At 33.3% G+C, this 24725-nt stretch overlaps 3 protein-coding genes and 1 long non-coding RNA gene across 4 annotated transcripts; 1 reads left to right on the top strand and 3 right to left on the bottom strand.

Moving 5' to 3' along the window:
• Positions 1 to 378: 378 nt before the first annotated feature.
• Positions 379 to 5368, bottom strand: LOC140823913 (probable pectate lyase 12). The gene is made up of 5 exons (XM_073185497.1): positions 4767 to 5368; positions 3380 to 4097; positions 3071 to 3262; positions 2193 to 2398; positions 379 to 686 (listed from the first exon to the last, which is right to left on the bottom strand). Exons 1-5 carry the CDS (start codon positions 4898 to 4900, stop codon positions 476 to 478), a joined length of 1461 nt encoding a protein of 486 aa, XP_073041598.1. The 5' UTR covers positions 4901 to 5368; the 3' UTR covers positions 379 to 475.
• A 1400-nt stretch (positions 5369 to 6768) lies between these two features.
• LOC140823918 (uncharacterized) lies at positions 6769 to 9714 on the top strand. Its single transcript, XM_073185507.1, has 10 exons — positions 6769 to 7003; positions 7468 to 7628; positions 7717 to 7754; positions 7874 to 7982; positions 8100 to 8123; positions 8230 to 8298; positions 8386 to 8427; positions 8620 to 8725; positions 8812 to 8863; positions 8983 to 9714. The coding sequence occupies exons 1-10, from the start codon at positions 6946 to 6948 to the stop codon at positions 9284 to 9286; spliced, it is 963 nt and encodes a 320-aa protein (XP_073041608.1). The 5' UTR covers positions 6769 to 6945; the 3' UTR covers positions 9287 to 9714.
• A 6700-nt stretch (positions 9715 to 16414) lies between these two features.
• Positions 16415 to 18021, bottom strand: LOC140823908 (uncharacterized). Its single transcript, XR_012116318.1, has 3 exons — positions 17795 to 18021; positions 17406 to 17576; positions 16415 to 16508 (listed from the first exon to the last, which is right to left on the bottom strand). It is a non-coding gene; the product is annotated as an uncharacterized lncRNA (long non-coding RNA).
• A 347-nt stretch (positions 18022 to 18368) lies between these two features.
• LOC140823901 (pentatricopeptide repeat-containing protein At5g62370) lies at positions 18369 to 24363 on the bottom strand. Its single transcript, XM_073185479.1, is given in 6 exon segments — positions 18369 to 18878; positions 19002 to 19066; positions 19551 to 19844; positions 20286 to 20343; positions 21061 to 22290; positions 22293 to 24363. Coding segments are annotated over 2 exon segments (2985 nt in total). The 5' UTR covers positions 24151 to 24363; the 3' UTR covers positions 18369 to 18878; positions 19002 to 19066; positions 19551 to 19844; positions 20286 to 20343; positions 21061 to 21163.
• Between the last annotated feature and the right edge of the window lie 362 nt (positions 24364 to 24725).

Raw genomic sequence — 24725 nt, 5'->3', positions numbered from 1 at the left:
ATATATTTATATGTTCATTTAAATTGAAGTTTAAAAAATAAAGTTTGAACTATTTTTAGCTATAAAACATATATGCTTTTTTAATTTGAATTTAAAAAATTAAGTCCGAATCGCTAACCAAAAATTTATTTAACTTAAAGTTTAAAAAATTAAGTCTGAACCGCTAACCAAAAATTTATATGTTCATGTAACTTGAAGTTTAAAAAATTAAGTTAATGTATTAATTAAACAAATTAGGTAATTAAGAAAATTGAAAAGTCACCTAAATAAATAAATAAATAAGACATTAATTAAGTAATAGTTGGGAAAGGGTAACCAAGTAAATTCACAATTCAAACTCATATATTTATAATAGTAGTAGATATATATATATATATATTCACAAATATGATAGGCATTTCATTGATTGGGAATAGAAAAAAATTCCCGGTCGTTAATATATTTAATTGCAGTTTGAGTCAAATTTGTCCAGTAGCTATAGAAGTAAAGACAGTAGGCCACCATGGTTGGTGTTGGTTACATACAAAATCAGAATAAATTGAAGAGACAGAAACAATGCACCGGTCGGAGATGTTAGTGTCGCGACGGAGCCGCCCGCAAAATTCATTCCGAAGTAATCACCACCACCCGTGCCGCCTCCTCCGGTCGTGGCCCCTCCGCCATATGATATGCTCACAGCATTGTCCCTAATTCATAACAAGCACAAAGCCATTGGAATCACTATTTTCACAAGATTTTTTCCATTCCATTTTAATATATCTATATATATATATACACACACGCGCGCGCGCGATGGGTCATGCAATATAGATAATGTTCTTTAATTTTACACAAAAATATATGAACATGAGAGTGAAAGAAAGACAAAAATAAGGATGGAAGCCACATGCATGTTCGTATTGAATGAACACCCCTCATATTTTAATGGAAATTCACGTCATATTCCAAGGATCCGACGGCTAAAATTTCGTCATATCATACAAGGAGAGAGACTCTCCAGTTGCTAATACAAAAAATTCCCAATTATATATCCTACACACATCTGATCCAACGGTCAAATATCTGAGGGCCACAAGGAACATGCATGTAGCAAGTTGCCCAGTGGGCCCAAACTATATAGGTCTCTTTAACGGGCCCCCCCACACAATTTTCAAAGCAAATGGGCCCACACCTATGGGCTGGAAAGCATACATCGGAGAATAAAAGTATCCACAAAATGTCACACTCACTGGCAGGCAAGGAGCTTCTTTCCATATTTATCTGTTTATTTTATTTTAATTATATATACATTAATGATATTTATAACAAAATAAACATGGATTTTACAAAAGAGGAAGAAAAACATTGAGCGGCAGTAAACATGATGATCAGTACATTATTGGATTTCCCTTGTAACACACAATGCTTAGCACACCTTGATCCTTTACGGCGCTTACGAAACACGCTTTACGCTCGAGGACCTTGTATAAGCACGCTATACGTCAAGGCACTTTTCTTCGCGCCTCGGAGGCGCATTGCTTTTACGGGTGAAATGGGTAGCAAAGGTAGTGGTAAGCCTGGTATAGAGGGCTAAAAGCGTGCGGTGGTTAAATTCTATAGCCAAGTCCCAAGTTCAGAATCAAATCAATTACTATGTATGCCACACTTGTCATTCTATGAAGGTGGGAAAAGTAAAACCTTTAGGAGCCGTTTTCAATTAAGTGGAAGACAGAGGGGTACTTGACACAAAAAGTGAAAAAGGAAAACTGCAAAAGATCCAAATGGACCAAATAATATCCTAGCCAGTGGTTTGATCTCAGGAAAATCTCCAGCAATGGAGTGAGAAGACCATAAAACCCTTGATTCACGAGGTATAAAATAGCGATTGTTTTCAGTTTTAGGACTCGTAGCAATTATCTAGCAAAGATGTCGAGGGTAGAAAAGGTCACCAGCTATAGAATATTGCATGTTGTTATCCGTAGTGTCGTCAGATTGTTCTTTTAAACAAAAAAATTCTTCATGTTCCATGTGGAATACACCTAAACCAGCAAGTTTCATCAATTTATTTTAAATTTCTAGGCCACCCTCGCTGAAAATCGATCCTTGTGTTCTTATGTTTTATCGTCATATCTAGTCAATATTAAGGGATACTGATGATAATCGTTAAACAAAACATGTATCAACGGCGAGAAGTTATAATACAGGCTGCATACCTGGGGCCACCAAGAACACCAGCATTCATGGTGAGTCTATCGATGAGGGACACGGATTTGGGCTCAACGCTAGAGGCCTTGGCATATTGCAAGCTCAGCCCTCCGCCCGATGGCACAAAGAATGCACCATTTACCATTATGTCCCCGTCTGTCCTCCAGTTCCAGTCGGACCAGTCTCCCTCGTTCGTGTCCACGCGTTTTGTAACCTATTCACATGTAGTTCCACATTCATTATCAAGATTACAAACATTTTTAAAGGAAATAATGTATTATACTTGAGAGATCATAAATATGATGCAACATCCAAAGAGTTTACTAGTTTATGATAAAACAAAAAGGACAAATTCATGTACAATCCGACGAACAAAATAATTGTTCATGTAGAAATATTGCTAATGAAATCAAGATTTCATTGATCATATGGTAGAACAAGAAAGGAACAAAATCATGTCCCAAGAATTCAGATTGTCATAAACAACCATTATTTACCACTTCAACACAACATTAGTAACATAATTCGGAAAAAGAAAAATGAAATATCACTTCCTTCTTGAGCCAGAAATCAAAGCACAAGGAAAACCATGCCTATCATGTTAAGTTGTTTAATTCAAACGGTCAAACGTCAGCAAATTAATAAACATTCAACTTGGAAAAGTTTCTTTATGAAAAGACATTATTTCTACATCAATACAACTTTAGTAATCACATAGGTCAATGCAAGTGATGTATCTCTTTTAACCGCCCCGACTAAACATATGGGTGACAGTTCAAATATTTGGTGATTAATACTGTACCGCATCGAGCACACGCCGCCTTGTATTTGATCAAGGTACACATGGTAAATATTCAGCCAGTCGTATAAATTATTTAACAAATACCTCTTTAGCACTAGGATCTGTCGGTGCAGTATAACGATTGCCCTGACTATTAATCGTGGGATTACCACTTCCACCTATTGCATACATTTCCCATTGCGTAAAATCGTTGTTCACCACATGTATGTAGCCTCTCCTACACCTAGGCATCCTCTGCACAAGCCCCTCTCCAAAGTGATTAAAAGCTATTGTCACCTATTTAATCCGAAACAAGACAATTAACATTAGTATCATGAATATAATCACTCAAAACTCAAAGAAGCCATGAATCTATGTTTCATGACGACTCAAATGTAAAATCGAAAATCAGACCTGCATCCCGGAGTCTGGCAAGAACTTATCATCGTGTCCTAACAACATAACCTCATCATGGTGAGAAAAATAGTTATTAGAAATGGTAATACCAGTTGACCCCATAATGGCATCCACCAATCCATCTGTACAATGTGACAAAGCACAGTGATCAATCCAGATATTTCTGGACCCAAAGATCGAGATCCCATCGCCGTCTGATTTTCCCCTCCACCCAATGTGAGTAGGACTCGACCGAATATTAGTATTCCCTGATGGCATACAATTGTAAACATGCACATTGTGGATGATCACATTACTAACATACTGCAATGTAATGCATCCATTGCCCGTGATTTGCACATTGGCACCACGCCCATCTATCGTTTTATAGCTATTGAACATCAACTCGTGTTTAAGCTTGATAACCATGTTTGATTGGAAGACTATCCACAAGGGTTCATCTTGAATTACGGCGTGACGTAATGTGCCAGGGGTAGGGTTCACTGTATCATGATCTGAGGAATCCGTAACAACATAAAAGCGGCCGCCTTTGCCACCCATTGCCGACTGTCCAAATCCGATACCACAGTCGGCTAGACGCTGACGATTGTTTGACCAGTTTGAGTCGCACTTCCAGCAGTCATCGATGGGGTTCCCCGTCAGACATTGAGACTGATCATGGATTATTGGTGTTGAAAGCAGTATACTCCTTCTTGATATAGATTCATTTACTTTCCTATATGAGTATCACATTATTTCAGAAAATGTAGCAAACAACCGAGAGTACAAAATAATTCCAAAAGTAAATGAACAAAGCAGTAAAAGTAAATGAACGAAGCAGTAAAATTAGAAAACAGACTGAAGAAATATTAAAAACAGCAATTGCCAGTTTAAAAAAAAAAAGCGATTGCTAGATCAACATGCAATGATTACGATGTTAAAGGGGGTAATATGCAGGCAGAAAACACCACAACATAACAGGGGAGAAATAGTAAAACATGGCAATACTAGAAATGGTTCACAGATCTTGAAATGTAAAAATAAATTAAAATCCATTTAGCTATCACATAATATAATCCATAAACATGGTAAAAAGAAAAATGTAGCAGAACAACAAAATAACCCGAGAAATAATTAAGTCGTCCTGTAAATAGATGTGCCCAAAACACAGTGCAGGAGCTCAACAAAGATCCAGACTGTTTAAAATTACAACAAAAGAACAAAACCCAGCTTCCTAAATCTCTAAGAGAGTAAAACCTAGTAAATCCTCAAACATTCTACCTAGACAACAATGAAACTGCTCCAACAAGTAAAGCCCACAAGATTCAAAGCTTGATAAGAAAAAATGCAACTGAAAAATGTACAAAAAGTATACGTATTCATTTTTCAATTATCTTATATGTACCTCTGCGTTTCTTGAACAACAGCATCAGGGTTGGGGTGTTGATGAGCGACGGTCAGATTCAAGAATCCAGCAGCGGTTGAGGAACAAATGTAGGCTAAGAGACAAAACAAGATAATGGGATTTCGGAAAAGCATCTTTAAAATCAGACAAATCACTATGCCGGAGGCAGAGCTAAAGATTTTCTTTTGTTTGCACTCGGTTTCTGAAACAAGTCCCGTTTTCTTGAAATCGGAATCCGGGAAATGTGAAGCTTACGCAGAGTAATCACTACAAATCCTACAAAGATTGCAGATGCGTAATTGTATTCATCTGGGATTACTTTAATAATGGTTTCTTGATTAATTTCACCATGAAAGAAACAAAAAATTTGAGAGGAAGCGATGAAGAGAGAGAGAGAGTCTCAGTCTGCTGGCTGCAGCTCTCTCAAGCTCTGTTCACATTCCCAACTTGCTTCACATTCCCAACTTGCTGACTAAACAAGTGTAAATCACTGTTTAAAAAACTACCAAAAAAAGGTGAGATCATGAAGAAATATTTTAAAAAGAAGTGCCAATCCAGCAAAGTTTGATTTTTTAAAACTTTGGGCATTGATTATTCAATATTTTTTTGGAGGAACTTTTGGGTTAGATTTTGGGTTCATGCTGATGATTATTAAGAAATTAGTTGGCAAAAGAAAGGCTCCATCTGCGGTTCCTTTTGAACTTTTGTGGACCATTAATGGCATCATCTCCATTAAATTTTTTTTTGTTCTTTATTTCTATGTCATAAAATGGACAAATCGTTCGTTAAATGTTTAAAATCGAATATTAGGCGAGAAATCAACATTTTTGTTTCATTTCGTGTTTGATTCAAAAGTTTTTATAATAATTTGAGTTTAAAAAATAGTTATATTATATTTATCTTTTATCTTATCATCTCGTCTTTCATAGTCTCTTGTCACGAGTCAAATATGAATAAACACTAAACATGCAAAATGTTTTATGAACCAATGTACAAATGATCTTGTCAACAACAAAAAAACCGCAAACATGTGTTAGACTGAAGTGGTGTTACATAACATCAAATAAGCCTCGTCGCGAGCTCTGTTCGAACTATGAATTTAAATCGGAAATATCATCAAATTGAAAGTCAGTTCATTATTTCATTTTTTTTAATTATTTTGATGTGATTTTATCTTGCTTAACATAAATATATTTCTCACATAATCCTAGAAAAAAACAACTAACATGGCACATTAAAAAAAACATAAATTTATCGTTTGCATGAAAGTACCGATGTAGTTGTCCATAATTAACCTTCACAACCACGTTGGCCTAAAAAGAAATTTAAAACAACTAATTTTCCACTAATAAAACAACAATTATCACCTCATCATAATTCATAAAAATATTAGAAAATAAAACCCGATTTCGACAAATTAGATGATAAAAATCTAAAATATGATTAAAAAAATAGAGATATTCATGGGTCGATTCAGTTTTTGATTTTTTAATTCGTTTTTTTGGTTTCCGGTTTTGAAAAAATCCGATATCTAAACTGTTTTCCTTCGATTTTCTAACAACGGTTTGATAATTTCTGTACAATTTATTCGATTTTGATAAATATTTATATTAGTAATTAAAATATAATATATTATTTTTTATTGTAATTTTTTGGTAAAAATTTACAATATAAAATCTAAATAAATTAAATAAATAACAATCAACTAAAATAAATAAAAATATTCTTAATTTACTAAATATCATCTCTTAAAATATATAATTCAAATAAATAAAATAAATAAAAATATTAATTTGATTAAATTTTTGGTTTTTCGATCGATTAAGTTTGACAAATAAAATTCGAAACTAAATTATATAAAATTCGAATTTACCTTTTACATCCGAATAAAAAATTATATTTTGATTTAATTTCATTTTCAATTTTTTCGGTTTTGTCCAAAAATTTAATCATCCATTATAAACGGATAATCTTGAGAAGATGTTTTTTGAAAATAAGCAGACAGAACCATATTTGTTGCCTCCACGAGTCCAATTTTCGAAACTCCTCTCCTCATTTGAGGCGACACTCGAAACACGCACTGATACACACACTTGCAGTGGAATGGCTATAAAATCGGCCACGAAGAGAGAAATTTAGAAGATCGCAGCATCAGTCGAGAGATTGGGAACTCGAGGAGATGTCGAGTTCGGACAGTTTTCTCATCCTCGAGACAGAGAAAGCTGGGAACATCGGAGGTTAATGTTTGAATCTAGTTTCGATGTTAATAGTCTGCTAGGGCTATTGGATTACATTATCGCTGTGAATTTGGAAGATTTTTTTTATTGTTCATCTTGTGGCCCTTCAGTTGTTCGGGTTTATTTGTCACGGGCATTCGTGTGAAGTGTATCTGTAGCTTAAAAATGCTTTTTTGTTCTTGAGGGTTCACTGGCGACAGATTTTTGCGAAGCAGATTAATCGCTTGATACAGATTGGGGGTGTAGGGATTACGATTTCGACAGAATGTGGGGTTAGGGGTTAATTGTTTCGAGGAATTTGATAGCTAGAACTATACGATATTTGATAACTTTACACAGTTCAACAGTGTCCCTTCTTTTATTTAAGTTATTTCTTGCCATTGGGACTTGTTCATTAGAGATCGTGTCCTGAATTGATTTTTTGGGTAGATTTATCAATTCTAAAAAGATGGGTTAATGTCCAGATAAAATTGTGAACGCAACAAAGCCATGTCCTGGAAGCATGGCACAGAGGCAGCTGGCAGACGTTAGCAACTTGCCTCGAAAGCCTCGGCCGAAAGTTCAAGCTGAGAAGTCGCAGCCTGTGCAAACAACTACTAACAAACATATTGAGCAGCTCCAGAAGGTTTAATTGTGCTATTTATGATTTAAATTATTTCAAGATTGGTGGAGTTTATGTCTGTCGATAATTTACATTTATTTCTATGATTCAGGAAAACATGGCTTTAAAGAAGATGCTCGTGCAGAGAAAGTATTTCTTCTTGGACCTGCTTACGATTGTCATTTTTTTTGTTAGAAACTTATCTTTTCTGTGAATTAGCTTCTAATCGTATTATACTTATGGGATTCCTTTATATTGTTATGTGCCAGCGAAATCATTGAAAAGAGTGGAATTGATTTGAAGATGTTGAGAGTGAATGTGCTTAAACTGCAGGAACAGAATCATCAGCTAGCTTTTTCAAACTCACAATTTCTCGCGGTCTGTTATTTTTTTTTTATTTTTTTTTATTTTATCATGTGAATTTATATTTATTGATTTTCTGAAAATTTGATTCCAAATTGTGTTGACGTATATTACTTCTATTCAATTTTTCAGGAGTTAAATTCAGGGAAAGATCGTGTAGGTGCAATATCTTGAATGAATATTGCCTCTCAATGTCTATGATTTGACTCCATATGTTATCTGTATGGAACTAAAACTTCATGTGATATCTCTGTTGTTTCAGTTGAAAGCATTACAGCATGAGCTTGGATGCAAAAATGGTTTGTTTAAAGCTCTAAAACTGAAAATCGAGGTCGGTGTGTCTAAAGTCATAGCAGCCTGCTACTTGCAAAATTGTCGTGGTATATCATCTTTAACCAGTTAGTCTGCTGTTACTCAGGAAGAAAAAAGAACAAATAGATGCCAAAATGATGACCCCGAGGTATGCAAAATGCAATTTGAATTATTTATTTGTATTTTCCACCTTTGATACTTATTGATACGTGCATATTTGATGTAGCTATACATTGTTTTTTTTTATGCAAGCCTGCGCATACATCTGGTATTTCTATGTATCGCCGTCACCTACATCTTAATTTTTTATGATTCATGCAGTAACTTTTCTGTTTTTTAGTGCCTTCAAGCGAAATTGAGAAAGTTTCGAGAGGAAGAGGTGTTCTCAAAAGAAGGTGAAGAACATGAACAACCTCATAGTACCAAAAGGAGATTGCAATCAAACAGTGAGTAACTACCCTGGAAATACCACATTATATATTGAAGAAATCATGGTTTTATACAAATTGTTTTTCCTTTTGGTCATGCATAGGCTCCGCGTCTTCTGAGGAAGTACAATGTGATGGGAAGGCTGAAAATAAAAGGTTCTTTATTTCATTAAATTGCAGTCAAATGTGGTTTGTATATGCTATATAGAAAATTTTGTTTGATTATTTCCCTGTCCTTAACTTTTGGTCCCTTTTGTGTCGGTTTGTTGAGCCAGGACCATTGTGAGGAGGCAATCTACCAGATTCAAAAAGGCAGAATCAAAACCAATTGAGAATTTGAATGATGAAGATAATACCAATTTTTTGAAACTTGGATCGCCTGATAATCAGGATCTAGAGGATGGCCCAATTTTTGTGAACGAATCATTAAAACATGAAGATAAAGAATGCATTTCTGACCTTCAATATGACTCTCAAGAATTAGAAAGATCAAATCAATGCAGGCCATCACGCGTAGCAGCCAGAAAGGTTCAATCCTACAAGGAGATTCCATTAAATGTCAAAATGCGCAGACCTTAGTAAAGTCTTATTTCTCTTTCCAACTTTTAGCTAAGAATATTGCATGGCCTCTGGCTAACCTAACAATGCTTATCAAAAATCTGTCTCCCTGCACGTGCAAAATCCATAGTAGTCGTTTTTTCATCCAAGCTACTGAAATCCTGTGAGATCTGATGACAATCCTTTACTGTGCATTACAAAAACACATCCTCATAAAATGTTAGGTTAAAGATGTTAATGTGCTTGTGAAGTTGACTAGGTAGGTTAGTTTGACATGAGAACCAAATTGCATCGATACTTTATGGGATTTGCAGAATATAATTCTAATCCCGTGGCTGTATACAATGTTCTAAATTTCTAGATGCATGCAATATTCTTTTCTGCATTACCCTTTGTTGAATTTAAACTTCAGGTTGGATTGCAATATGAAAGGTAAGTATCATCATGAATTTTGCCTCCTATTGAGTATTCGTTGGTATCCCTTCGACTATGGCATTATAAATCTTCTTCTACTCCTGATGTTATAATTTCTAGATTGCTGTGCAGTAACCGGTCATCTCCCTTCTTAAGTTTGTTGGACTAGAATAGAGCGGAGTCGAAGATTAGCATTTTTAGAAATCAAGGGTCTGCATTTGGTCGGTTTTGGTTCGATAGAATCGAAATGCAAAAAACCAAGCAGAACATTTCTATCGATCAATCTCATCATAAATGAAAATGGAACGATTCGAATAGGTTTTCAACTGTTGTTTCCATCGAAAAACTTACATAAAGGGCTTCCTAAGCTTCTTCTCATTTTAGACGTGCATAATTTCTGGCGTAAGAAGATGATGCAAATGTATCTTTGTTTCATAGATTTGCTATCTGAATAATATCTGGATAAATTAATTATTGATATAATAAAATTGATGAAATTAACTAATCAACGATTTCTTCGATTATTTAGATTTTATCAAGTTTTTTCACCCACACAAATTCATATTAAACAAGTTTCCACTAATCCTATCAACTTTAGGACAAGTAGAAGTTCAAAAACTTGTGTGAAATGATTTCACAAGTAGTATTTTGTGAGGCGAAATTTTTATTTGGGTCATTCATGAAAAATATTATTTTTTATGTTAAAGGTATTATTTTTTATTGTGAATATCGGTAGGGTTAACCCGTTTCATAGATAAAGATTCGTGAGTCGTCTAACAAAATACCGTCTCATAAAAGTCCTACTCTTAGAAGAGATGAGTCAAGTATTTTAAAGATACATAACTAATATTACTTTGAAGGAAAGCATAAAATTTATTTCTTTTTCAATTTCATAATTAAGTTAAGAAAATAATATATTTATCTATCGTTTATCATCTAACAATATCTCTTAAAGTGGCGAATACGAAAGCCAATTTTGTATTTAAAAAAAATCTAAGAAAGTATACATTTTCAATTCCATCACGACCCACCAATTGGTCTCCCCCTCCCTAAAAAAACAAAATTCCTTAACATGCATTTTGACTACAGCATTTGACGCCATACGCAATTTAAAACTTAATAGAAAATAACAATACTCATTATTCTCGAAATTTGGACATTTTCCGTGATACCATAAACATTAGGAATCAAAATTGTTTTGGAATTAAAATTGTTTTTATCCCTTTTATTTAAATCTCAAAGAGCATATACAATATTTGACAATGGGGGAGAAAATCAGTGGATGTTGAACTCGAGATCTGTCCTAGTTTTGGGACATATGCACAGCTAGACGACACAGTCTAAACCACCGTTGTTTTGGATGCATCTTACGAATTTCAAGTGATCGATCGGTTTTCTACTCTGCCGTACCGAGACCGGATTGACCCAGAGGTGGCAAACACAAGCTATTTGGGCGAGTAATAGTATATATTTCAATAATTTGCTATAAAAATCAAAATATTAATTTAACGATTATTATGGTGTCATACCACACAGGTATATAAAATTTGCAATTTTGCAAAACATTCTTTAGTATATTTTTGAATTTCAATAATATACTATAAAAGTTTTGCAAAATATTCTAAATTACTAAATATTCAATGCGGAATACAATACATATTATTTCAAATTAGAGAAATATTAAATTTGAATATTACACTACAAAATCAAATTAAATAAATTATATGCATCTTGACTATTTTTGAAGTGTCCAAATTTAGATAAACATGTGTTAAGGTTGGAGGTGTTTGTTCTCAATATTGAGGTTGTATTATAGTTTCTCACAAGAGTGAGTCTCATGTGAGACCGTCTCACGGATCTTAATCTGTGAGACGGGTCAACCCTACCCATATTCATAATAAAAAGTAATACTCTGAGCTTAAAAAGTAATACTTTTTCATGGATGAACCAAATAAGAGATCCGTCTCACAAATACAACCCGTGAGACCGTCTCACACAAGTTTTTGCCTTCTCACAAAGAGTGGGTCTCATGTGAGACCGTCTCACGGATCATAATCTGTGAGACGGGTCAACCCTACCCATATTCACAATAAAAAGTAATACACTTAGCATAAAAAATAATACTTTTTCATGGATGACCCAAATAAGAGATCCGTCTCACAAATATGATCCGTGAGACCGTCTCACACAAGTTTTTGCCTCTCACAAAAACTCTTGTGAGACAGTCTCACAGATTAATTTCGTGGGTCGAATATCTTATTTGAGTCATCCATGAAAAAATATTACTTTTTATGCTAATAATATTATTTTTTATTTTAAATATTGGTAAGGTTGACCCGTCTCATAGATAGAAATTCGTGAGACCGTAACCGTCTCACAAGAGACCTACTCATAGTTTACATAATTCAATTATACCTTGTGTATATTAAATTAGAGTGACCATCAAAGAAAACTTGTAAATTCTCATAGTGATTTTTCTTATTTAATTAGAAAAATATCAAGGGCTTCAAATTATTCATTTTCAGAAATAATTTTTGCTAAACAGTTTAATTCTATGTTAAAAACAAGAAAACAGACATCAATACTTCAAATTTTTCGTACTTAATTATTATTAATCAAAACTAAATTATTATTAATCAAAACTAAATTATACCAATTTGAAAGAACAAGAAAAGGAAGCTAAAATTAAAATTAAAATTTAAATCGTCTAAGATTATAATAATTGTTATTCATTTTTGTCAAAATAAATATGATACACTAAGCATAAGTACTCCAAAGGCGTGCTCTTTGTCCTTCGAAATACACAGCCTCGCTCTGTGCTTCCCAATGGCATACACGGTCCCCGCAAAGGGCTTTAATCGGTAAGTTGAATATATCGAACATGAGATATTTCGGTCCCCACCACAGATGACAGAAGAATTTAGTATTTGGATAAAAATTCTCGCAGAAACTCCATCTCAAAACTTGGTTTATGGCGATCGACTGATTCCCTAGATCGTCGTTTTTGGATTGGCATCGAGCGTACAATGGTGGAGAACCGAGAGGTAGTTTGTTAAGGAGTTCGACGGTGTATCTAGGAGTCCAAAAACATCGTTTTTTCTCTAGAGGAAATGCTAGAGAAGAGTTTGTAACTAAAAAGAGGAAGAGAAACACAAATTTCATCATGGTTTGAGATATTTAATGTTCATATCCGAGGTCCTTTTTTTTTTTTTATAGAGAGAAATTGTTATTTAAGAATTGTTACATTCAAATTTTGGAAAGGTAAATATTACAAAAATATATGTGGAATTCACAAAAATACATTGTATCTTACTTATATCTTGTAATTCATATTTGACCATATTATATCTTACTTATATAAGTAATATGCATAATTTATATTTGACCGATACTTGTTTGACCACAAAAGTCTTTCATATTGTGAAATTGTAACAATTTTGTAAATTAAAAAATGTTATGTAATTAATGCGAAGGAAATAAAATGTCAGGATTATGTCAATGTAATGATCAATAATGTTTTGACTTTTTTTGGATAATGCATAGATTACTAACATAAGTCTATACAATCTAATAGGTCGGGTGGGATTATGCATGCTACACATATTTTGGGGATTTTTTGGTTTGTAGAGAATGAGATTATTGAACGATTAGTAATTTGATTGATATCTAAACGATAGAGATAGAGAATGACGTTTAATATGTTACGATAAATTGAGTAACATTTTTGTATGATTTTTCTGAGTAGTATAATTTTTTCAACTCAGTCCACATCAAATTTCAACGCCGTAACCCACCCTCATTGTACTTGGTCGAACTCTAATGCAGGTGGAAAATTTTCCGGTTAGGGTGAGTTCGGCAACTGGAAGTGACACACCCGTGTGATGACTTTTAAAAAGTGTAACAACTCAAACACTATATTGATTACTCTCCAAAGAAAGACATTTTTTACCCCAACTAATGTCAAAATATATTAGATATTGCTATTACTATTATTTCAAAGTTTAATATATAATTACTTTGGAAAAAAAATATTTTTGGTCCTCGAAGAAAAAAGTCTTGCTCCATTGCTGCTTCTATAGTTATTGTTACTTTATATATACAGTTTTTATAAAAACTCTCATGAAATTATCTCACAGGTTAATTCGGGTGGACTCGGTTTATATATGCAGTGAAAAAATTCAATATAAAAAATAATATTTTTTATAGGTCGGGTCGTGTCGGAGATTCGTTTCACAAAATTAACCCGTAAAATGGTCTCATATGAGTTTTTGTGAATGTTCTATATTTTTGCAAAGTTGATTTAATTATTTATTATTTTATAATCAAATTTTAAACAATAAATAAATAATTTTCAAAAATTCAAATTTTTTTTCCATTTATCATATGAATGTATATTGATTAAAAATTTTATTTATTTCTCAGAATATATTAAAAAATATTAAAATTGAAATTTTAATTAAGATACATAATAATAATAATAATAATAATAATAATAATAATAATAATAATAATGACTGTCAATGTATCAAAAATCACGATAAAGCTATTTTAAAACGTTAGAAAAATATAATATTATGTAAAATAATTTATATTTTATTTAATATGATAGATGATAGTGATAATTAAATGTATAAAAGTAATACAAAACTCAAAATTATAATCAAAACCAAATAAAATGATATAATCAATGTAGACATCTATACTATTATATTAAGAATGAGCACATTATAATAACTACCTAGAGAGGACACCAAGTTTTTCTTCCAATTTTACCCTTATATGTTACTAATATTACACTTTTGTTTGTTTTTTTTTTAAAATTTCAACACACATTTTTATTTTTATTTATTTTTATTTCAATAATTCAAATATCAATTTAATCCCTCCATAATTTGTCAAATTTCACTTTAGTCCTTTTTTTATTTTTTTTAAATTTCAACACACACTTTTATTTTTATTTATTTTTATTTCAACAATTCAAATATCAATTTAGTCCCTCCATAGTTTATCCAATTTCACTTTAGTCCATCGATAATGATAAAAAAGATTGTACACACGCATCGCGTGTGCATAGTAACTAGTATAAATTATATTTTCAAGGGTCATGAAATTCAAATTTGATTTTTTTAAAAAAAATATTGAAAATACTTCACATTTAATTACATATTTATTTCATAATTGTTTTCAAATATTTAATGCAGTAAGTGAACACATTAATACTGATAAATAATTTTTTGCGGGAACTTCCTAAATATTTCAAAAACTTTGTTTATATATAGAGAAATTTTTGATATGCTGCACACCTACTGTATATATTTATGTGAACATCGATGATGTCACATTCACCTAATATATGTACAACTTTGATATATTTCATTACATCAAATAAGTGAGTATCATCTCATCGATACTCACATAAATACGTACATTGGATATACAACATATCAAAATTATATATATTTCAAATGTTTCCAATGATTCATTACAAGACTACAATATCGCGAGTATCTTAGCAATCATATCTTAAATAATGAAATTAAAGAAATTATTGGAAAGATAACTTATTTCTAACGATATTTTTTCACCTATCGACCACTTCAAAATCTGCAAAATCAATTATCCCAATCATATCTCTTTATCACATCATCGGAGCTTTCACTGTTGGAGTAAATTCCATCTGTTCGGGCAAACCAAGAGAACGTATCGTGGCGGAAGAAATGCCAATTCGATTTAAATGAATCGAATTGTTTCTGCTTATCACCCCACCAGAGATGACAGAAATATAATGTATTTTTAAAAAACCCTTCACAAAAATTCCAAGTAAAATTTTCATTACTAGCAAGTGTATGATTTCCAAGGTCATCGTTCTTCGAACCGCAATGCACTCGCAAGAGTGGAGTACCTAGAGGAAGGTTACTGAACACATACACATAAAATCTTGGGGACAAAAAACAACCTTTTGTTTGTAATGGAAATCCTAGAAAAATGTTCGATATTAGGAAGAGCGTAAGGAGTATTTTGGTCATAGTAGAATCCATTGCTTGTAAAAGATCTTATGTTGATGCATATATATATATATATATATATATATATATATATATATATATATATATATATATATATATATATATATATAGTTGACCATCAATTATAGATATACATTTATGTTAAAGGAATTTTGACTCGTAAAATATGAAGAATTAATGTAATAATTGCATGCATACTGAAGAAATATAAAATGGCCTTAAAAAGTCTTAGCAACATTTTCATATTATATTGTAATGATTCTAAAGCTATTTATTTGAGCTGTAATTCAATTTCAATATTACATTAAAGATCATTTTTTTTTGGAAAGGATATTAAAGATAAAATTTACTACAGACATTTTTGTTTATTATTTATTACCTGTCATTTTATAATCTGTTTTCTATCAGGTATTACTTATTATACTATTAATTGAAAATCTACAAAAATCTTATTGACCGTTTCAGATTATGGTAATGATTCTAAAATATTCTGAAGTTATTTATTTGATTGCAACTCAATTTCAATTTTGTAGATAAAATTTATTAGACATGTTTATGTATTCTTTATTATATATCATTTTTATAATCTGTTAACCGTATATCTTGTATTAATTATTATTGTTACAGAAATGTGAATAAAGGTCAAAAAATTTTAACAGTGAATTGACATTTAATAATTTATAAAATCAAATGGTGTAGGGACATGTACTGTAAATAAGGAAATCTTGTTCATTTCATTATAAGCAGTGCAAAAAAAAATAAAAAAATTTGTGGATTGCAATAACAGGTAAATACATAAATGTCTATAGAACAAATGGCTTCTATAATCAGTGTGCACAAGTTATTAATCACCAATTTAATACTCGGTACCATTTTCCTTTCTCAGAATAATGGTCACCAGAAGACTTGGTGCCAAAAAGACCTTCGGCCTTTTCTGATTAATGAGATGTTATCCTTACGATATTGCTCTAAAGAGTACATCTAGGCATAGTTTGATATACATGATAGGATAAACATGTGATATATAATATAATGATAAGTTAAGGATAAATAAGATGTAGGATATTGTATTTAATGTTTGGTATGATTTTAATAAGAATGATTAAATTTATATATTAGATGTAATGACAAAATTAACCTTATCATAATAAATTTTATAATTTCAAAGTTGTTGCTTGAGTTCATATTTCTTATCTGTTCATGCGTCGACAGTACTTGCATGTTTTATTTATTTTTACCTAATTTTATATATTATATAATATGATAATTGAGCCCTTAATTTTGTGAGCCAAGTCAAATATAAATTTTTAAGGTTAATCGAGTGATACTAATAATTTTATTGAGATTCATACTTATATAATTATCTCGAGTTCATTTATATATTTATCATATTATATAATATATAAAAATAAATAAAAATATTTATTTAATTTTAATCTACCTACAAGTAAAATGAGAGAACAATAGGGTTTATGATTTTTATATATTGACGACAATTAAGTCATTTGTGGTGTTTTTATCATTAGATTAAAATTATCACATCTCATAAAAGAGATACTTTATCCCTATATAAAATTATTTATCACGGGCTCATGACAATATCATGAGCTTTCTAAAAATGTACCAAACATGAGATAAGAGATGATTATTTATCAATCCCTCTCTTATTCCATGTACCAAACTATATCCTAAAAACGGACATTTATCAATACATGTGAAGTCCAATTGATCCAAAGAAACTCGCACTTTGTTTCCGTTTTGGACCACAAGAGAAGCAACTGCCACTTGATTGGGAAAAATACACAAACTCGTTTCACCATTTCCTCTTCAGGGCCACAAAAGTAAAGCACAAAATCTGCTTCAGCACCAATCTGGAATATATAATGGAAAAGATCGAGAGCACTGTTCCAAAATGCAGTAGTAAATGCTTATCCATCAAAAGACTTATCAGGCAGATAATATTTTCAATGAGGAACACATAATAGCTGTAACAATTAAAAGTGATAGGATAGAACAACCTATTAACAAATTCAGAGTAGAGAAGCAAGATCTGTCAATAAAAGACACGAAACTCACAACATGTTCATACCTTATAATATTGATCCCTTCAGTTATAGGAAAACCATCGATGAGAAATATGTCATTGTAGCTTGCTTCAATGGCTTTCGATGGTAGTTCGAATGTCGTTTCGAATTGTACTATTATTCATTCCCTGGTTTTTGTTAAGAATCTAAAACTGCAATACGATGTCAGTATAGTAATTGCCACAGTTGTAGGAGGAAAGATTCCTGTCCAAAAAAAAAAAAACACTGGTAGCCTTACCCAATTTCACTATTAGAAGAAATTTCCTTCTCAAGAGACCATGAGCACTAAGTGGATAAACCCAAAGGTGTCAACGATCTTTGTACATCGAGTGACTTTCCCACTACCAGGACCTCCTGAAAAGTACAGCTATCAGATTAAAATCATTCTTCTACAAATTCAGAGGAGTCATAAGAAGAAATCAGCCAAAAGCCGGCAGCGTCGTGTATAAGCTATTCTATAAATAATATTAGTCCCAATATCTGCTAACAAATAGAACATAAGACGAGATGTGCATTGCATTAGTCTGAGTTTTCAGACTTTACTGCCTTTTTTTTCCTGAAATTAAAAGGTTCAGACTACAGTCATACAAGATGAGCTGAACAAACAGCACCTTTGCTTAGCAAGTGTCTCACACAGTTAATATTGCATAATAATATCCAACGAAAAGAGTTTTAATATAAATTTACATGAATATTAACTTATTGAATTAGCATAATCAACTAAAAATGCTAATTTGCAAGTTGATACAATGGACATAGAATCATGGATTATTTTAGCGCACAATGTATAGCAAACTCCAGAACAAGACATGGATTCCACTATTCAAAAATATAATTTTCTTGGATGAAATGATGATACACTGACCACTATAAAACAAGTACTGAAGGAAAGACGAAATGATTAGCACGTAATCAAGTGTAATAGGCCATATTTATTTAGACATGAAACAAACAAAAACTAGGCGTGTCATGTTTGATGGGAGGAACGAAAGACTAAAGAAAAAGAAAATTTATGAACCGTTGGCCGGATTAACAGCTGGCATTAGGAACGGAAGAAAACAGGAGTCAAATTATTGCATGTCATTGATCCTGCAAGAAGATAATACAACAAAATACATCAAGGTGCCGTTGGAAAATTCAGCTGGTTAAGAAAATACCGAATAGGTTGACATTATCAGTAAGAAGCATTATCTCTCGACTGGAGATTATTACCTCAAACAAGAAATTACGAACAAAGGATGGGGCAGCAAATCTGCTAAGTTTCCTCATTCATTTCACTGCATCAAGAGCGGAAAAGTCATTGGCTTCCACCCCAAATACAAGAAGTTGTATATTTTGAGGATGGATAGATATTAGATTGTTCAGAGCTGATTAATTTATATGTAGAATTGCTTTAAAGAACAGCGAAGTAGCTATCTGCAAGATAAAAATATAGACACCACAGTGAAACACATTTTAAAATTAACTCGATACTAACTGAACATAAACAAACAGCTCAATATAAACCACAGTTCACTTGTTTTTCTTATATTTGTTGTTCTCATAATCAGCAGGTAAAACGGGACTTGTACTCTGGCCTTCGATGTAGAAGTTGGAGAGCTAAAGTGAATATCTTCTAGCTCGACCTTTTAGAGATAATACATTATCTTTTACGAGACATTCAACATGGAAATGCTATTTTGATTCGGCTTTCATCTAAATCTTTGCCGAGTAAATTTCTACAATTTTAGGAATCTAATCCATCAACCTTTAGAAACTTACAGCTTGAAACGCATGTTTAGGTTGACATAGGAAATATCAAATACTTGTTGGGAGATCAATGTGTTTGGCACACAAAAGACCAGATCTTATATATGCCTGCAGTCTTGAAAACCAATTACTGCATAATGAAGAGCAAAATATTAATGTAGTATTTCGCTTTTGAGCTATTTAAAATCTATTCCAGATAACCGAATTTTATTCTCTAAAATACACTGAACCAAGTATGGAGATATATATTGATGCGGATTGCGCTAGATCGATGGATGGCAGCCGAGCAACTCCAGGATGCTTTACCTTTTCGGGTGGTAATTTGGTTACATGCAGAAGGAAAAACACAAAATGTCATTTCACGCTTGGAGTGCAAAAAGCTTTATACAGAGGAATATCACTTGGAGTTTGTGAAGCATTGTGACTAAGATTCCCCTTCCAGGATTCGGTTATTCTTCAAAACTACCAATTCCACTATGTCGTAACAGAAACACAGCAAGTCATATATCTCATAACCCAGTTCAATAAAATACGATGAAAAAACTCAAAGTAGATAAACTCTTCGTGAAGGAGAAGCTGGATAAAAATGTTGAATTACCCCACATCCCTTCATTTTTGTTAGAGCAAGTTACAGTCCTAAATTCATAAAATAGAATTTACAATTAAATAATGAGAATAGTAATTATTTAAGATCCTGACAAGTTAATGAACTGCCACAAATATCCAAAAGTTGCCTATGAGTTTTACCAGGATCAACATTGATACAAATTCCACCTGGTACGCCCCAATCTTTTCCAGATGCATTCTGCAAAATCAAGATTACATGACATTCAACAAAACTCAGAGTCAATTGCATGTTGTTGAATTAGTTCAACCAATAAAAACACAAACAAAACTCAAGAGTCAGGATTAGGGTTCCACAAAAAAAAACAAACAAACAAACAAAAGGCTAGTACACACAGCATGGTTGTGAGTGAAAATGCAACAATCAGACCCCTAAACAGTTATGAAAAATACTGGACATGTGAGACATGATTCAGCTTCTTGAAGTGAATTCCACTAAAAAAACATTAATAACACATGATCAGAAGATCATCTCATTTTTTTCGACATCACTAATCAATCAATGATTATATCGCAAAAAAAATCCCCAGTAAAATCTTATGTTGTAAATTTATATTTCAGAAGCAACGAAAATTGATATTAGACTGCATGAACATTGGAAAATACAAACTAGAGAATACTAGTCAACTGATGCAACTGAATGTGCATAACTTAGCTGAAATCAAAATGACAAATATGAATCCCAAACATAGACTTGTAGTTCACTCAAAAGCATGAAAGGAAACATTTCCAAGTAAGGCACAAACAAATATTCCAGAATAAACGAATGAATTTAATTTTTAACTTTTTACTGTTGAGAAATCAACAATGGAACAATTAGGCATTGTTAGAAATTATATTTTAATTAACTAGGAATCATGGTGAATGAGTGAAGACATATGCTCGAGATCTTATTTACCAAGGGAACGATGGAAGATAATGTTATCATGAATGTATTGTTCGATGCATGGTGACCTCCATGTATTCAATAAGCTAAGCCATGAGAATTAACGAATGCATTCTCACACTTTGGTCTTCATTCCTCTAGCGATCATCTGACATGTATTGTTTCGAATATCTTTTCTCTTTGGTATAAGGCATGCATGAACATCCTTCAACTCGTTATCCTCACACAAGATGTTAGTCAACCACTCAAAATTGTAACGGCAAGGGAAATATTCATGGGCCAACATATCTTCATATATCTTCAATGCATTACTGCTTGAGCGCTGAGCACAAAAAGAACTTAGAAGCGTTTCATAAGACCTTTTAGATGGAAAAAAGCCTCTTTTCTGCATATTATGTGTAAGCGACAATGCATCGATGATCCTACCACCCTTACAAAGGCCTTTTACTAAAGTGTTAATCAGAACTCCATCCAGTCCATGCTGAGAAAAACCATTTGAGTTCATTTTATTAAACAAATCAACAGCAAGATCAACTTCCCCGAATTTCATATGCCCGTCAATGAGGATAGTGAAAGTCACCATATTAGGATGCACTCCTTCCCTCTGCATCAGATCAAGATGCTCATATGCCTCTTGCATTCTCTGTTCCCTACACAAACCTGATATTCTGCTGTTATACAGGTACAAGTCTTGTATGAGTGGACATTCTCTAATTTTTCGGATCAGTCTTAGGGCAAAAAATTCCATTTCTTTTTTAGAACTAACCGACATTTTAAAACCCTTCGCCCTTGGAAAAATTGCTTTTCGATCTAGTAAATGGAACAACATTTCTTTAGCCTTCTTTGATTTATTATCTGAAAGAAACCATTTTCCCTCATAATATCGAAAATTTCTAGAGACGCCACTGACCAATGTGATATAGGTGACCAGATCAAGCTCAATCTCAGTCTTCTCCATCAAATCAACCAATCTAAATGCAAATTCAAATTCTCTCTTCCTCAAGAACTGCTTTATCAGGGAGGTATAAAGAACAGCGTTTGGCATCAAGCCTTCTTCCAGCATTCTATCAAGATATATGTAACCTTTAATGATCATATTTTTCTTAACTAGCCCAGCTATAAGTGCTGTATAAGCATGGGAACTTGGTCTAAACTCATACTCCATCATCTGCTTGAATAGTCTGTCGGCTAGCTTTGCGCACCCATTCTTTGAGTACGCATTAATCATAGTAACAAATATTTTTCATCGGGATCTATTCCAAATTCGAGCATTCTGTAGAAAAATTTCTCTGCCTCATGAATCATCTTTTGTCTTCCTAAACAACCGATTATTGAGTTATATATGGTGACACTTGGCTTGATTCCCCTTTCTTCAATCTGATCTAAGACATCAATGGCTGATGAGGAGTCCGCATGCTTACAATACTCGTCAACTATAATTGAGAAGGTGGTTTGGTTTGCGACGACTCCTAAATCTTGCATAAATTCAAGAAGGGACTGGGCATCCTGGGTTAGTCCTTCCTGGAAAAGTAACTTAATCAAGGAATTAAAAGCAGTAAGAGAAGGCGAGAAACCAAGATTAACCATCTTTTCCATACAGTTTAGAGCAGTATCAAGTCTTCCTCCCATACACAAGGCTATAATGTATATACTAAATGCCATATTCGCAAAGAATGAGTTGCTTCTGGCAATCTGATCTAACAAATACTCAATTTCAACCATTGCATCATCTGTTGACGTTGGTTTCACAGAAGGTGAAATAACCAAACTATCAACATTGCAAGATTTCTTGGCTATAGCATGCAAAACCATCAGGGCCAAGTACATCTCATCTCCTTCTGGAAGGTTCTTCACAAGCGTGAAAAAAAGCACAGGGTCCGGAACAACCCCATTGTCCAGCATCTTGTGATACAAGCTGTATATTTCCTCCAACCTTTGTTCCTTGCAAAGTGCAGCAATTAAGACTGTGTAGCAATGAACATTGGGAGGCATATTGCTCTGGAGCATCTCATTAAAGAGCACTAATGCACTATCGACTTTCTGATCTATGCAGTATTTGTTGAGCATGATTTGGTAAGTCACCAAATCGGGCTTTAACCCAGAATCCACCATCTTATTATGCAACAGCCAGCCTTTGGAAAACATGCCCAAATTCACGAACCCATGAATCAGTGTATTATAAGTATAAGAATCTGGCTCACATCCCATCTTGAGCATCCTCATAAACAATCTCATAGCCATCTTCATTTTCCTTCCTTTGCAGTAGGCATTAATCAAGCAAGTGTATGTTAATTTATCCATAACAAAACCGCAGGACTCAATTTTTGTACTCAGAATCTCGGCCTCCTCAGCATGACCCCACTTACTGAAACCAATAACCAACGACCTGCACATATTGACAGTAGGAGGCACCCCTTGATCTATCAACACATTGAAAACACGAAGCCCCTCGTCCAAGAATCCTCTAGAACACAACCCATTCACCAGCCTATTATAACATGTAAAATCTAGCACAAGTTCACAAGCCTCGTTGATTTTGACGAAACAATCGTAACTCTCCAAAATTCTCTCTCTAAAGCATAAGTTTTTAATTATAGCATTAGATTCACCAACCCCAGGTACAAATCCCATTTCAATCAGCCTATCAAAGCAAGATTTCGCTTCGTCTGACTTCCCAAGCTTACAAAAACAAATAATCATGGAATTCAGTAGTTCCCGGCCCGGTTCAAGACCTTTACACACTACGAAGTCCCTGTACAATGCCTCAGCCATCAGGGCCTCACCAAAAACGACAAGTTTCCTCACAAGGCAGCCATAACTAACCAAATCAAGATCCAAACCTCTTCCGACGGCGAAATCAACCACCGAGATTGCTTCTGTGGCATGAGAACACTGGGAAATGAGCCTTCGGACCACCTTCTGCGCGGAGGCAAATAAGCCCCGGCTAATAAGCTGCTCTACTACTGAAAAGCACAAATCGTTGTGTGTAATCTGGGGTGCTGGCAGAGAGACGGTTACACCTTGGGACTCCAACGGTAAAGGGCAAGCGCTAAAGCATCTACTTCTATACAATTTATACAGAAAAACTCTATCTTTTCTCATAATTCCACAACCAAAGATTGAATTTTTACGAGGGGAAAAAAAGAAAAGAAAAATTCACATGATAAGAAGAGGCGCCCACTGAGGAATGCTTGGGAACTCAGCTCTCGAAATGTATGAACTTGGCGGGGGAAGCATACTCGGGTCGGGTCAATCGCAAAGCGGGGCAAAACATGGAGCTACACACAATCAGCCTACAACCCTCGTCAAATAACACTATTCCAGGCAGAAAATACTTGTCTATATATGATGCTTTACATTTATTTTGTATGTGTTAATTGTCCCACATCGATAGGATAAATAATCTGGGAGTTGTATATATTGGCTTGGACAATCCTCCCCTCTTGAAACTCCACGCTCCAGATGTTCATTCCTGGGCGTGAGAGGGGTGTGTTAATTGTGGGGTTGAGTTAAGTCCAAGTTCCAATCTTAACAGTAACAAATAATGAAAATACATTAAAAAATTTAAAATTAAATTATTTTCTATTCGTATATACCAATATTCTCTATTAGGTGGTAAAATTTGAAGCAATCTGGATCTTGGGATGTTGCCTCACTCTTTGCTTTATGTTTTATGA

Source organism: Primulina eburnea, chromosome 1 (assembly GCF_022965805.1).
Source record: "Primulina eburnea isolate SZY01 chromosome 1, ASM2296580v1, whole genome shotgun sequence".
In the NCBI taxonomy this organism is placed as follows: domain Eukaryota; kingdom Viridiplantae; phylum Streptophyta; class Magnoliopsida; order Lamiales; family Gesneriaceae; genus Primulina; species Primulina eburnea.
The sequence above is the reverse complement of the archived record's forward strand: the minus strand, read 5'-3'. Positions and strand labels throughout refer to the sequence as shown.

Bases quoted from the DNA above. Each gene is read 5' to 3' on its own strand.
- LOC140823913 (XM_073185497.1), bottom strand. From the start codon at position 4,900: ATGCTTTTCCGAAATCCCATTATCTTGTTTTGTCTCTTAGCCTACATT. The intron at 3,263-3,379 runs GTCTGATTTTCG...CGGATTAAATAG, and splicing joins TGCCAGACTCCGGGATGCAG to GTGACAATAGCTTTTAATCA. The intron at 687-2,192 runs GTATGCAGCCTG...GTTATGAATTAG, and splicing joins GGTGTTCTTGGTGGCCCCAG to GGACAATGCTGTGAGCATAT.
- LOC140823918 (XM_073185507.1), top strand. From the start codon at position 6,946: ATGTCGAGTTCGGACAGTTTTCTCATCCTCGAGACAGAGAAAGCTGGG. The intron at 8,124-8,229 runs GTAGGTGCAATA...CTGTTGTTTCAG, and splicing joins TAAATTCAGGGAAAGATCGT to TTGAAAGCATTACAGCATGA. The intron at 8,864-8,982 runs GTTCTTTATTTC...TTGTTGAGCCAG, and splicing joins GGGAAGGCTGAAAATAAAAG to GACCATTGTGAGGAGGCAAT.